General features: G+C 40.4%; 1 protein-coding gene across 1 annotated transcript in view; it reads right to left on the bottom strand.

Moving 5' to 3' along the window:
- The window catches only part of LOC136879239 (alpha-crystallin B chain-like), a 32,429-nt gene extending 18,186 nt beyond the window's left edge, over window positions 1-14,243 (bottom strand). Inside the window, exon 1 of the mRNA XM_068229081.1 lies at window positions 14,220-14,243. Within this exon, the coding sequence (XP_068085182.1) occupies window positions 14,220-14,243 (24 nt within the window). The remainder of the gene's footprint in view (window positions 1-14,219) is intronic.
- Between the last annotated feature and the right edge of the window lie 2,313 nt (window positions 14,244-16,556).

Below are 16,556 nucleotides of genomic sequence, written 5' to 3'. Positions count from 1 at the left end.
ACTGTGATAAGTGTTTCGACAGGGGTTATCGCATTACTCTGTGTTTAGTGTTGTACGTTTTGGTTATTGAATATTGCAGGCCTTTTCTCTGTTGTGAACGTATCATCACAGAAATAAAATTGTTTGCGGTAGTAAAATCGAATAAATCATAATTTAATTACCGGTTCTACTCTATAAATAGCCACCGGAGACCACGGGTCCCTTGTACCAATATACACAGAAGGTTTCCCTGGACAATTTCCGAAAGTTTGTCGATGGAGTTCGGCTTCATCCTGTATATATGCCTTCAGGTCTGATAATACTGTAGCTGGTCTTGAATGATCCTTTTAATGGAAACGATCTATTTGTTACCATACTTTATAAAAGTATCGATAGTCCAGAAGGAGACTTAATCCGAGAACGAGTCCCTTTTCAGACACATGCACACATATACCTGTATCTTTATGCCATTACCGGTATATATTAGCCTTTCTGTTCAAATTATTACACTATTCGATGCATCGTAAAAGAAATAGTTTCAGTTAAATTTTAAACACGTCACTCTCTTCCTTACTATTTATTTCACATACCCAGTCCCCGAACCAAAGGAATTAATCAATGAAGGTTAAAACACCCAACCTAGCTGAGAATCGAACCCATGTGCCCTTGGACCAACGGCCACCACGCTATTTAGCCATGGAAGCGGACAGTGCCTAAGCAAAGTGCAGGAAGTAGCGGTATGTAAGTTGACTGCGAATAGATTATATAGAAGTGGACGTATCGTCATTAGTCGATCAGCAGGCGAAGTATAGTTGAGGGATAACACTCCGCATGCGCATGATGTCCTGATTCAAACTTCGAGATAGGATTACGAGTCATGGACTGCACAAGACCAACTATTGTAGTTGGTCTTGGATTGCATCAGTTGCTCGAAATGCATCGAGAGCTCTCGATATGTTTCCCAGCATGCCTCGAGACAAAGTGCTCATGCGCCTGACGTCACTATACGACACCGAGATAGCATTATGAGGCACGTACTGCATTGGTTGCTCAGAATGCATCGAGGGCTTTGCATCACGCGACCCATCACTAGTGAAAAGGCTACTCTTCTGCCAGTTACGTATACCCCTCCGCAAAGGAGTAGTTATGGGAAACTTTCCTCAAACACACCTGGCACTCCCATATCCATTTTCGGCCCTGGCTATCCTGTCGTGGTCATACCAAGATATCCCCGGCGCTAGACCACTGCCCCCCAAGCGCCACTGCCACCTACGGTCCATGGCCGCCTGCAAAACTATCAAAGTGGGCGTTAGAGAAGTTAATGAAACCATTGGCACCACTAGGTAGCCAATGAACAAAATTTTGGCGCGCGGGCAAGAGGGAATTAATTCTTTTCTTCCTACCTTAATCCATTTACCGTCCAGGGTTGGTATTTCCCTCGGAACTCAGCGAGGGATCCCGCCTCTACCGCCTCAAGGGCAATGTCCTGGAGCGTGAGGATACAACTGGTCGGGGAATACAACGATGACCAGTACCTCGCCCAGGTGGTCTCTCCTGCTATGCTGAGCAGATCGGAAGGGATGGACAAGGAAGAGGGAAAGAAGCGGCCGTGGCCTTAATTTCGGTACCATCCCGGTATTTACCTGGTGGAGAAGTGGGAAACCACGGAAAACCACTTCGAGGATGGCTGAAGTAGGAATCGAACCACTCCACCCCCACCCCCTCCTATACTCATTTGACCTCCTGAGGCTGAGCAGACCCCGTTCCAGTCCTCGTACCACTTTTCAAAATTCCTGGCAGAGCCGGGAATCGAACTCGGGCCGCCAGGGTAGGCAGCTAATTGCACTAACCACTACACCAAAGAGGCGGACAGGAAATCAAAATCCTAGTAAGATGTGATCTTGCAAATGTACGTGTGGATGGCCAGTCGTGTAAAAGCTCTTCCCTACGGAGCTATTTCGCATACCCCCTTCAAATTAGGTCATTATTGCAGCCGCCTCTTATAACGTTAAGGACGGACCACGCAGAGAATGTGGTGCCGCACTGTTGTTTATCGTAGGAGACAAGTTAAGAAATGTCTACCTAATGGCCAGTAATAGTCACGTTTGGTAGAGGAGAAACATGAATGATAAAGGCGAGCATCACACCTCGACCAGCCTTCAACTCTGGAAAGAAATCGTCTCCTGAAACTAATTTCCCGTAAGTTACTATTCACATTCTTACTGCTGGTTGTTCAGCCATGAGATCCCGAATGTCATAGGACAATATTATGATGAAAAAGATATGGCTGAGCTGGGTATATCACACAAGAAACGAGATTTTACACAAGGCATTTTTCCGGAAAAGGAATAAAGAATTTGGGGGTTCTCAGGAGAAAGAGAAGCAAACGAATGGAGTGGCTGCGCGTGTTTGTGGAACCAAGCTTTGCATTCCCAAGACAAGGGGTTCGAACCCCACCGTCGGCTCTCCTGAGAATGGTTTTCTGTGGTTTCCCACTTTTACTTTCAGGATAATGACGGAGCAGTTCCTATTCATTTCACCTTGTTGCCCAATTTCATCCACCATCATGCATTTCATCTTTATTAGCTCCTCAACTGAGGTTGATGTCAGGAAGGGCACCCGGCCGTAAAACATACCGTATAATTTCATCCCACATCATCCTCGAGGTGAGGTCGGTTGGGGGTGGTACTGGTTCTTCTTCGCAGCTGTATTCCCGGCCAAATGTCTCACGCTCCAGGACACTGCCCTTGAGGCGGTTGAGGTGGGATCCCTCGCTGAGTCCGGGGGAAAAATAACCGTGGGGGGTTAATGGATTAAATAAATAATAAATAACACAATAATCTACAGGAATGCTTATCAAGTAGGAATAAAATTCCTTCGAAACCATAATACGAACCACGTACCCAGGGGAGTAACGTCATAGCCTGCAGGGCCTCCAATGCTAGCGGGCCGGGCCCATAAACGGGCCCCGCAGACTCCTTGCAAAAAAATATACATAATAATATATAAAATAATAAAATAATATACAGTTCTGGTGGATTTTAATTTATAACTTGTTAAATTAGGTGAGTCAAGTAGACACTAACATTTCGCGTAATCGCGTGGGCGCGTGATGCAATATACTAATCTAACAATTTCCTAAGTACAGTAATAGCTTTTGAGTGCATGACTCATTCACACATGGGGAGCATGAGTTCCTATTATTTTTGGAAGGGTTATTAGAGACCGATCGTCCCACGCACACACGTCCTGTAAGCCTGTCAGAGAATGGAGATGGGTAATTTTAATTTAATTTCCCAGTGATGTTACTGATGAGTTGATGACATTATTTGGATGTTCCGACCAGGATGGCATCAACTCTAAGCTCGCATGCAAATATAAGACCCATTAAATATATAGACAATCAGCTTTACGTCGCACCGACACAGATAGTTTTTATGGCGACGATGGGATAGGAAAGGGCTGGGAGTGGGAAGGAAGCGGCCGTGGAGGCGTGAAAATGGGAGACCACGGAAAACCATCTTCAGAGCTGCCGACAGTGGGGTTCGAACCCACTATCTCCCGGATGCAAGCTCACAGCTGCGTGCACCTAACTACATGGCCAACTCGCCCGGTATTAAATATTTTTCTTTGAAACCTTACAGTAATGATAATGAATAATCCCTTTGTTTATATAAAATGACAATAAATTGCATTACTTCTTCCTGCTGTGATTGAATGTGTATTATTTATTCATAGGTTAGCGGTCGCTTGGTACGCCAGGGTCATTCGGTACTGTTGTGGTATAGAGTTTGGTTTTAGTCATACGTTTTACATTTTATTTGAGGGGGCCCGAGTTTTAAGTTTTGGAGGCGGGCCCGTATAACATTCGTTACGCGCCAGAACCTACCCCAAGATACCCAGGTAGAAGTGCTAACTGTTACGCTAACATGGATATGCCTTAAGCACTATGAATAAACAATAAAATAGGTATTATGTGAAGTTGAATATTGCTAGTTTCCCACCATTGTTTGTGAAATCTATTTTTATTGCTATATAGCAGTAATGCACATAGGGTATTTTACTGGTGCACGAAGTTTCAGAGAAATTGTAGTCCGAGCGTCTGAGGGTCTTCTTGTCAATCTCATATACCCCTATGGGTTTGTCATTTCGGAAGCTACTGAAGTAGAAGTATGCTGAGTAACGACATGCCATTCGGAGCAGACTAGTGCGTCTGAGTGTTTTGATAGCAGCTACTCTTAGGGCCAGACATGCTACAATGACAATTATTTCTGGCCCAGTGAGGAAAGTAATGGCATACAAACTCACATCACATCTATTTTTATGCGCCTCGTTTAAGTGCTACTGTCGGTTTTTGCGGCTTCTCCATAACATCATAAACTTTGGTGGTGCTATTTGAGGACACAAACAACCTCCAGGCTGTCTAGTCTGAAGACATAAATAGGCGCACATGTGTGTTGAGTAGTAAGCTAAGAAAGCGCAGTTACTAGGTATGTCCTAAGTTACTAGAAATCTAGTGCGAAATGTCGAATTAACATTCTTTATGCTGTGTGAAACGAGTACTCTAATCTACTAGCATATTTTTTATTTCATCTCCTTGAAATTTTACCTATTTACTCCCCGGTATTTTATCTACCTTGTTCTTTATTTTTATTCGCATGTACCACTCTCCATTGTCTTTCTGAACGACCTTTTACGACCTCTCTAATGAAATATACCACGTGTTCTTTTTTTTTTTTGCTAGGGGCTTTACGTCGCACCGACACAGATAGGTCTTATGGCGACGATGGGATGGGAAAGGCCTAGGAGTTGGAAGGAAGCGGCCGTGGCCTTAATTAAGGTACAGCCCCAGCATTTGCCTGGTGTGAAAAACCATCTTCAGGGCTGCCGATAGTGGGATTCGAACCTACTATCTCCCGGATGCAAGCTCACAGCCGCGCGCCTCTACGCGCACGGCCAACTCGCCCGGTACCACGTGTTCTATCAGTTTGGAAAAGTCAATTCTATTTCCTGCATCAGTGTCGATAATTACGTCCAAAAATGGGTTACATGGACTACTGCCAATGTATTCATGTATAGTGTACCTTCTTTGAACGACGGGAGTGCCATTGCATTACAGAGCGATGGACAAGTGAATTCCAACTTGTCGTCAATGTTAGGAAAGTTATAGCCTATAGTCGGTCGTGGTTCACTTTTGAACAACCGGAAATGAAGTGTAAATAAAAAATAATATAATGACATGGACGCTCTTCGGTGTTGTTCACTACTACATGAACGTTACTTGTTTCTCAGGTTACACGAGACTTTGAAATGCTTAAATATGTATTACATAAACAACTAGTCATTGATCCATACACTATAAAAATTCTACTGATTTATAATGTCTGGACTGTAAAATATGTTTTCAGGGATCACAACACTGGATCTGGCAGGTGTAACGGTATGATTTACGTCGTGCGGAACTGTACAAATTACAGGGATGCTATCAGTACATCTCGAGGGATAGCAATCGAACTAATGATGAGCAACTATTTTTCTTCATTTCCAAACCGATATTTTATAAAACCTAGTGAGGATTACAGCCCAAATCAATCTCTGGTGAAATACGTGTGCAGTGTGCTGGGTCTCCTCGTACGCGTTAGGTCAAGTTTGTTATTTTCATTATTCTGTTTCAGTCTCATCCATGGCTTTCGACAACATAAAAATAACTGACGTAACAGCGATGCTAGTAATACCATTCCTTATTCAGCCTGTCCCTGTGATGAATTATGTGAAAGTGTTGCCATCGGGTCGGTTAGTGAATGCATTTCAGTGGGCTAGGTAGACCATATGGTTCGGTGTAGAAAGCAACGGAAACTAGCTTACTCCTCATTCTTCTGGTAAGACTCTTCACTGACAGCTATATCGCGTATTTTATTTATTTATTTATTTATTCATTTATTTATTTACTAGCACATGTACCCGTGCTTCGCTACGGTATTCTACATTGTAATCGAATATCGAAGTAAATACTGTACATGCAGTAAATAAGATTGTTTTAAAATTGCCTCTTAGCGTTATCCGAGAAACAGCATGGGGAGGTCCCCATACGCTGTTTCCAATGTAATGTGTTTTTACGGATTTGTGATATAACGGCAGGCTCATTTGCCTACTGCCATTCACAATCGAGTTGGGAAGTTTACATTATAATTGCAGGCCTCATTGCCTACTGCACGGTCATAATCGATTCGGGGAGTTTTCGTTACAATGGCAGCCCCCTTTCCTACTTCCAGACATATAACAGTTGAGGAGTTTTTATTATAATGGTAGGCAACTACCCTACTATCAGCCGAAATTGAGTTGTGCAGTTATCATTATAATGTTAGGCCCCTTTTCCTACTGCCAGCCAGCTTACTGCCAGTCACACCAAGTTGGTGTTTTTCCATCAAAATAGCAGGCCGCTATGCCTAATGCCAGTCACATTTTAGATGAGGACATTTGTTTATAATTGCGGGCACCCTTGCCTACTGCCAAACACAATCGGGTAGGGGAGTTTTAAACAAAACTGCATGCTCGCTTGCCTTCTGCAAGTCAAATGGAGAAGTGAACTATTCATTACAATGGTAGTCCTTCCTTACTAATGCCCATTACACAGGAGATGGAGCAGGACCCCATTCCTACTGCCAGCGGTCAAAGTCGGTGTGGGGAGTACTGATTACAATAGCAGACACACCCTTTCTCGATCGCTAAAAATCGACATCAATGAAAATATGTAGATCGACATACGAAAGTATATGCGTGTTTACAATGTTGCAGACCTTCATTTACAGATTAACTGCTGCTAAACGTACGTCATATCGACAAAGGATTGTACCATAAGACGCCGGATTTAGTGGCCTAAATGGCTGGTCCTATGATATCTCGTCTATTCTTGGGTCAGATTGAGTTACAAACGTTGAACAGGGTAAAGTTTTCGTAATATTATCTCACATTGTATTACTTTTCGGATAATTATGTGACAGCTCCATACATAGCATTTGGCTCACATATGGCTACTGGGTGGGCCAATTTTCGTGAAGATTTTGATGATTCTATATTTCCTATAAGTGAGTGAAAGTATGAATTATGCATATGAAAAGTCCAAATTTACTTAACATCGATTAATAGAGAAAAATCAAACGTAAAAGGGATACAGATACGACAAATAGTCATAAGACCGAGGTTGTAGATCATTCCAAATTGAACGGAGATTGTGCAATCCGTGATGTGATAGGACTTCCCGAAGGTCTGCACCATAATTAAAATTGCCTCCCTATTTCAATATTCTTCAGAGATAAAAAAATTTAAAGATCTTGGAAGTTTTCCGTCCGTTACAGGCTAAAACGTATAAGTTTGTCAAATTTCCATTTTCTTTTTCGTCTGGCAGATTAGGCCACAATCTGGATTTTGGGCGAGGAGAGTAAAATTAGGAACTGTATTGTGCCCTTGCAAAGGCACCCAATGCGGTGATCTTCTTTCTTCATCTGTGCGCCGGCTGCTCCTGTAAATAATGACATATAAAATACCGCTGCATGTAGACTCTTCTTCCTCAATCGTGGTGCGTCCAAAATTATCCCACGGGTTGATGGGCCACACGTCGATCGGGGGATGAGGAAATGAAAAGATGGGGTAAACTAAACTATAAATGACGGTACCCAAAGACTGAATTAAAATTTAAATAAATAAACTGATTTATTGAACAAAGTGCAAAGTGCCAAAAATTGAAAATGAACTGGTGAAAAATAAAACAAAGTGAAATGGAATTGAGATTTAAAAAGAATCTACCTTACAATAACTCAATTATCTGCCTAATAAAATGACTGAAGGTCGATCAAATTTAAATTATAAGATTACGTCGATACACTGTCTCCATGACGATGACGTGAATGAATTCATACCACTGGTCAGAAATACCACCTCATTTGAAATACTGAATTGTAATACATTGAAAAAAAAGTCTTTCAAAATAAACTTGCGTAGTTGAATAATTAATTAATTGGTTAAGTCATCAAATCAACACTGACTCAGAGGTGTTTATCAAATATTTAACACATGTGACTCGGTTGGGAAACATCCAACTCTAAATAATCATGGACTGCACTAACCATGTGTAACAAATAAGAGAAAGTATTGAAAGAAACAACCATGAACATTGTACTTGATCTACCACGTAACCATTGCCACTTTTTAAACTACTCGTGGTTGAAAAACAAGAAAATTATTGAAACATGAACCTGAGTGTTACAATCACTCATTTAATTATTCAAACCTCACTTGTATGATTGTGATAGCCTGGACCTCTTAAAATATTAAAAATTAATTAGGCCAAGTGCCTCATGTTTACATCTCAAATGAAAGCGATCCCTTCACATTATTAATTTTACTTAACTTGCCGCTGCCTGCATTTTCATTACGAATTCATATTTGTGGTACTTCCACTAGATGGAGGCAGATCCCATCTCATTTGCATAATTCATTTGCGGCACTTATGATACAATTGCTTCTTAAAGATCGCTTCATTTTCCTAATTGAAATGTAGTGGATTTCTAAGGCTTGGTAATTACTGAATGTCTGGTATGAGCATACCACTACTATGGTTTTGACTATGAACTAATCGATGATCTCTTATCCTAACACATGAAATCTTATTTACATAAATGAACATGTTAATGGAGAAACACTGCTCCAACAAAAAACTGAAATCAAAACTAACCTACCTACACCTATTTATTTACATCAATGAAATACAAACAATTCACGTATAATCAAATCCTAAAATAACACGGTGATAAAATATACACAAAGAAAGAATAATAACAAAACAAATCTAGATCCCAAACATCGCTGCCTGCTGAAAGTTAAAAAATAAATAAAATGCGCAAATATCGGAGTATAAAGAATATTTACCCAGCTACAAGTAACAAAATATTGTGAATTTGATGGCAATCTTCTAACCTCAGACAACAAAATGTCTGGCTATGACACTATTCAGCCTTTATGGACAACAATTACTGGTATTACATGTCATCCATGATTCTACATGACTGTCAAAATACACATTGATTCGTCGCTCTGCTTCCACATTATCTCATTCACTAACTCGCATACTTTCCGAGCATCTACTTTCCCTGGAAACTATTTGAAACACTACAGGCTTCCCGCCTACAATCATAATCCATGTCGTTACATATTTAACACTCTTGGTTAAATTATTCATCTCTCAATTCTATTTATTCATCATTATTCTCGATGTAGTAACTCATAATACGGCCTCGCTCGTATCCGGCGGGCGAAATATCTGTCGTGCACATCTCCATTTCTTACGACACTGTTCATGACATGGTCCAATATCACATTTCCATTATCAACGCAGATCATCAGGGATATTACTATTCACTTTGCTCGATCTTTGATCATCCTCTGCTTTACATTTCACAAAATATCAGAGCTGACTTATCAATGGCTTCCTGTCACTAACTGTTTACTAAAATGACGAGATTGCCTCTCAAAATCACGGCTATTGAAAATGTGTAACGGCAATTACACACAGAAATAAATATTCGCGTGTCCACCAAATCGTCGCAAAAATACACGGTATAAGAGCTACCGGAAACGGTCATCTAAATGATGATTACGCAACATGAAACAAATTGAATGCGCTAGTAGCAAAAGTAAACATTGAAAATCAACAAGGCGGCATCTACAAAATCATACTTCAACAAAATATCGCTCATAACCAACGTTATAATAACATTATTATTATTATTATTATTATTATTATTATTATTATTATTATTATTATTATTAATCTGCATTACACTTATTTAAACCTCGCAAAACAGAATTCTAACCTGTCAAAAGGACTTACTACAAATGATCCAGAAATAATATACAAAAACACATTTACTGAAAGAAAGTACGCAAAATAACACTAGCTCACACTTATTATTATTATTATTATTATTATTATTATTATTATAATGTGAATTATTTACAATCCTATCTAATAGTCTAAGCTACATGTGATCATCGATTGGTTCATAGTCCTACATATTTATTTATACATTTTGTTGCTCATTACCTTAGTGCTGGAGGCAGGTTGGATCACCCTCCGGGCTCTGTCATGATGAATTAGAATTCCATCTTGAATCTGATGTGGTAATCCGAAATGTCACACGCACATGCTTGATACATATTTATAAAGGCGTTACACACGTTCACATTTACATAAACACTCGCATTTTCTAGCACTTCAATGAAGATTATACAATAACACTGCATAAACACCTGACGTGAAGTCGAAAGTCTTCTCTCCGCTACCTGCCTGGCGTCTTGCTGTGTCTCTTACACCCCTCTCAGTTTGTTTGTTTAAGGCTTACCGGTTGTTCACCTCTTCGGAACATAACAGTGTAGTCAAGGTCTTAACACCGCGGCCTTCCATTAGTGAAACAAAGTCATTCTCCTCCCTGTAACTGCTTTAACTAATTTCTCTCCCGCAACATCTCGCTTGCCATAACAGTTCATTGAAAGTGATGAAAACAAGCTAAAAGTACTGTTTCCAATGATGTGTGGATAAATTTTTATACTAATCATCCTCAAAAATAAAAAAAATGACCTTTCAACAAATATCCAAACTACACATTTATTAGGACAAATTTTATGCAGTTACATGTCTCGACGTGATCCATTGTCCCTATCGGTTGTTTGTGTAAGATCATTTAAGGCAAGTGTTGAAAAGTGTAGCTATTGCCTGATTATCTCTGCATAAATTCAAATAAAAATAAAAGTTTGTTAAAGTGTTCATTTCTCCTGAAATATTACTCTCACAAGTGAATACATGGCTCACTCGGATGCCAACAAGTGTCTCTGATCGCGTTCCTACAAGACTTAGAATTCACAAAAGAAAACGTTCATACAAGACTGAACTCACTCCGTACAAGACTGAATTTGAAAGCTGACACTTCGTACAAGAACTGAAGATTCACCACACTGCTCGTTGGTTTTGTAAACAGTTCTCCCCCCACTTCGAAAATAGTTCTGTGGAAGGGATGTGGCGTAGTAATCTTGCACTTGAGACCGATTTATCATACGTTCGTAGGTTAAAGCTTTAAAAAATATGTACAAAATCTTCCTAATTTCGGTCTGACTTACTTGTTATATTGCGTTGTGGGAAACGATCACAGGGTAATCCATACGACGGCGCGCGTCACCGGCGTTATTTCCTTCCTGAGGATGCTGTCTTCCCGCCATGATGGTTCACTTCCTGGGCGATACCACCCTTCCATATAAAGTTAAAATTTTCTTAATTAACCACTAATTAATCACACATTTGCACTGGTAAATTCTCAAATATTGTTAGGAAGTCAGGACACCATTTTCCACAACTACTTCGGGCTCCAAATCGCGAAATACTCTCTGTAGATTCCCGCTATGACAAGACATTTAAATTTGCAATTTTGTGATTGGCTGAGACGTTCGCGCTCTCCGCAGCATGGATGCTTCCATTTTCTGCCAAGGGTTGACGGGTATTATTGTTTTCTCTCTCGTACTTCTAAGTAGGTCAAGTTCCAACGCGTGATTTTCCCGTGAGAACCGAGTAGAACGTTCCCACTTCTTGTCGGCACCATAAACTTTATTGGATGTACCACTTAGGCCAGCTATCTGCTGTTCGTGCCTTAAGAAAAGTTCTGCGGATCTACTTGCAGTCTGACCGGCGCCAGAATGTTGCTTTGTGAGACTGCCAGCTCTCACAGCCTACTGCTGTATTCCAATATGCGAATTATTCAACTTTTAATTCATACATTAATTACGCAAATTCGCTTATGGGTGCAGTATATATTGTGGAAGAGTAAAATCACCATTTCGGTTCCCTATAAACCACCAGTCAATTCTGAGAACATGAAATGTTATTGACCTTTAAAACCTACCTTTGGACAGGTGGATGCTAAATATAAAGTTTGGTCCGAATATCTTGAGTAGTTTTCAAGTTGCAAGAAATACGCTTTACACGCACCCGCTCTTGAGTTAAGCCCGATGGGACTTGTACCGAAAAACGGTCCGTTAATGTTATATCCCTTATTAATCCTCGTATCTAAATGATGCACATGTGAAAAAAGGTTTAGGAATTAATTTCCATTAAGGCAGGTAGATATCCATTAAGTTAGGTTGTGTATATTTTGTGGGAGTGCAAAATCACGGTTTCGGTTTCGTATAAACCCCCAGTCAGTTCAGGGATGTGGAAACAATATTTGCCCCAAAGCCTACCCAAGAACAGGTGGATTCAAAATATGAAGTTTGGTGGAAATATATCCAGTAGATTCTAGCACTCGTGTACATACGGAGTAATTAAGGAAGAAAATAATACAGTTAAGAAAGCTGAAATTAATAGAAAATGGATTATAACTGAGGACAGCCGGATAACGACAAATATGTAAATGCCAAGTGAATGTATCGGAAAATCAAATGCCCCTCAATAAATTATGCTGGTGTGAGTTATGAATATAATAAAGCGGTAACAGAGGAGAAATTTAGGCGCAGTGATTCTTAGGTAAACAGATAAGATGATGACTAATGGTGTTATTACTTAATCTATTCGAGGGCGGTTATAACCTCCAACGATATTTCGCCAATATCCCGCAGATAGGTCGATTGACGCCTCTCTTGCCTCCTACCCAAGGAACAACCACGAATTTAAAGGCCTGATGAGGAAAATGGCAATACGTTACTTCCCCGCTGGCATGCAGTCAGAGACGTTGCTATGGTAACCTGTAGGTTCGTTGTCAGTCTGTCAGTCATTCAATGCAGAGCATGATACCCGCAGAAAATAGTAAATTTCTCCGTCATGTGAAGAGTAAGGTACATTATGAACATAACGAAAGTTGTTTATAATGAAGAGTCGTTTCACGTACTGTCCACGAAGTTTACAGGAAATCAATAGTATAAGAGAAAATGGAGGAAAACCGTTCTGGTTTTCCTATAAACCCCCCGTCTGTTCAAAGATTTTAAAATGATAAGCATATCGACACCTTTCCCGGGATGAGTATACTCTAAATATGAAGTTTGGTTGAGATCTATCCAGCCGTTCCGACGTGATGGTGGAACAGACAAACAGACAAACAAACATACAGACGCGAAAAGTAAAAACCACCGATTCGGTCTTGAGTTGACCTAAAACGTATAAATATCTGAAAAATTGGCAAAACAAGTGAAATTACAGACAGCGGACCCCCTACAACTTTATTTATTTATATTTATTTATTTATTTATTTATTTATTTATTTATTTATTTATTTATTTATTTATTTATTTATTGTTCAACAGGCATTTCCGCCCACTTAAAGAACATTTCCATTTCTTATTTCTACCGAGCTCGATAGCTGCAGTCGCTTAAGTGCTTAAGTATCCAGTATTCGGGAGATAGTAGGTTCGAACCCCACTGTCGGCAGCCCTGAAAATGGTTTTCCGTGGTTTCCCATTTTCACACCAGGCAAATGCTGGGGCTGTACCTTAAGGCCACGGCTGCTTTCATCCCACTCCTAGCCCTTCCCTGTCCCATCGTCGCCATGTCGTATCCCGGCCAACAGGTGAGACGCCGAGCGGTGAGTGGAATCATCTGATGGCTAACAACAGTACTAAAAACGAAAGGGATATAATGTGGTAATTTATAGGCGTTAGGTAAGTTGGTTGTTAAGAGTTGAAACTCATATGATTTCCTATATATGTGCGTATATTGACAGATGATGTACAAAGAATATACACGTACAATTGAAGTCGGTCACTTAGTGTGACGTACTGGAACTAGCCTTCCTCAGAACGGCTACTCCAAATAAATGCAAGTGGACTCTAAAACATTAGAGTACCATTGAAATGCTAAGCGATGTTAAAAACAGAGTATCGTGGACTCTCACAGAGATTCCTCAGCTTTAAGTTGCCAACTACGATAAAACCCAGAAGAACTAGGGCTCAAGTCGAGACTTAAAGTCTGAATGGTGAATACCAAGTATTAGCACCACCGTTCAACCTGATCTACTAAGAAATATTCTAAGTAGCGAGACCGCTTGGAGAATCAATCGCGATTCCCTAACGTGAGCGGAAGGCAAGGCTTCCAAAGCGAAGACTAATGCAATAAGACGCTTGTTCCTTCAATTACATACGTATTTAAATGGACTAGCAATATGATATGAGGGTCTCCCCTCCTCTTAGATAAAGCCTTACTGGCTTACCATTGGTGCTACCACCTCCCCCATGTATCACAAAATTCCAAGCTATGCACGTGGCAATATTTATTAACATGAACTTGACTTCTCGCCCTTAAACCTATGCTCATAAAATAGCTCCCCCATTTCTAATACTTGTCATCAAAAACATGACTCTGCGTCCTGTTTCACTTAATTGGGTCGTCCATTAATTTTAAGTATGGTATCCTTCAAATTACCCCCTTTCCTTGCCATCTCCAGACGACAGGACGTGACTATTTAGATTTGTCCGTATCAACTTCCTCGTGAGACCTCTTGACCTCACACAACTCTGTTTTTAACTGTCATTCTATATCACCCCAACACTTGGCTGCTCAGACAGCACGGCCAATGGATTGAGTTACCAAAGTAATCACTATGTATAACTTATGTACTGCTACTTGATGAAGGTTCGTGTTCCTGGACATGACCGCCATAAGACCTATCTGTGTCGGTGCGACGTAAAGCAACTATAGTCAGTGGTAAGTGTGTGTTCCAACTTAATATTTTAATTTCTCCTAAAATATACATTGTTAATATAAATTAATCTAAGAACTAAACTATTCATGGTACACAAGTGTGCTACTCTATTTAATTTATGTATTCTCTCTGTATGAGTAACTCTCTAACTGACATTAAGAAGACACTCTCGTCGTGACAGTTGATAGTAGATTTGCAGAGGATCGAATCAGATTTCGAGCTGAGGACTCTACATACACTACAGAACTATACGACAAAATTATCTCTCGAAAATTTGAGATCCAGGACACTGGAATGAAGAACTGTCATGGTAGTAGTCATTCCATTTCAGGTAACCATTTTGAACTGAAATAAAACTACTTAATCTACGGCATGAATGAAGACAGACGCATGAATTCAGACTACAGAAGAAATATCCACACTGAAGGACAAAATGTGCGTGATGTGTACCGGTATTTGTGCCTTACACTTATTTTAAACTGCTTTATCTTAATATGATTCCAGCATTGCATTTCATTACAATTTCCATTTGAATTTCCTGTTTTTCAATAATTTAATTTATAATTTCCAAGGTATTTATTTCTTTTTAAATGATTACTCTTTATTATAATATTGTATTCTTTAGTAGCTGCAAGATGATTCAATTGTAGTCTATTTACTTCAGTTCTGCGCATGTAAATTAATATTGTATTTTCTGGTTAGATAAAAGGGGCAGTGTCTTCGAGCTTCAGACTCTGGGTCGGGGATAAAACTGGGGAGGATGACCAGTACCTCGCCTAGGCGGCCTCACCTGCTATGCTAAACAGGGGCCTTGCGGGCGGGATGGGAAGATTGGAAGGGGGGAAGGAAGCGACCGTGACCTTGAGTTAGGTACCATTTCGGCATTTGCCTGGAGGAGAAGTGAGAAACCACGGTAAACCACTTTCGGGGTAACTGAGGGGTGAATCGAACCCACCTCTACTCAGTTGACCTCCCGAGGCTGTGTGGACTCCGTTCCAGACCTCGTACCACTTTTCAAATTTCGTTTCAGAGCCGTGAATCGAATCCGGGCCTTCGGGAGTGGCAGCTAATCACACTAACCACTACACCACAGAGGCGGACGGCCTTAATGTTGACAGACAAAATAAATCCATTGTATTGTATTGCATTGTTTTTAGACCAATAAGATACTCCGTCAGTTTCACCTTGTGTTAGAAAAAAAGCCACCAATACCATTTTTTGTCTATAATGTCTATTCACTGAATTAACACCCAGGATTACAAATATGATATGGTCTTAGCAACGGTGTATAGTCTATTTAATTTGGGACATTTAGGCTGCCTGCTTGTCAATGTCCTTACTCTACCAGATCGCGGAAGTACCGGAACTCTATGTTTATTTTTATTTTTGGCAGCTAAACACCAAATCTGTCACCAGAAATATTTTTATATGAGATCATGCGACGTGGAGTGTCGAATGGACTTTTCTTCGTCATTCAAAAAGTCCCACTACATCTTCTGGACTTGAGCCTAAGATCTTGGGATTCGGAGGCCGAAATTTTACCACCGATCCACTGAAGAAACTATGTTAATGATATTTTTAAGTCACAAAGAACAGCGGGTATGCACATCATCCGAAGGCCCGAACTTCCAAGGGTTTTGATCCAGGGCTGACAATTGGAACTGGGTGAATCCAGAATGTTGAGGACAGTTATGGAGCTGTTTGATTTTAGAGACAATGGGGCCAACCGAGAAAGTCAAGCTATAGACCTTATGTCAATCTACAGTCTGTAGGTCAGCTGATAGGTCAGCGAAACGTTTTGGCTTGCCAAACGCCCTTAATGGTCTTGGCGGACCCTAACGCTTG

Source organism: Anabrus simplex, chromosome 8, assembly GCF_040414725.1.
Source record: "Anabrus simplex isolate iqAnaSimp1 chromosome 8, ASM4041472v1, whole genome shotgun sequence".
NCBI lineage: Eukaryota > Metazoa > Arthropoda > Insecta > Orthoptera > Tettigoniidae > Anabrus > Anabrus simplex.
The sequence above is the reverse complement of the archived record's forward strand: the minus strand, read 5'-3'. Positions and strand labels throughout refer to the sequence as shown.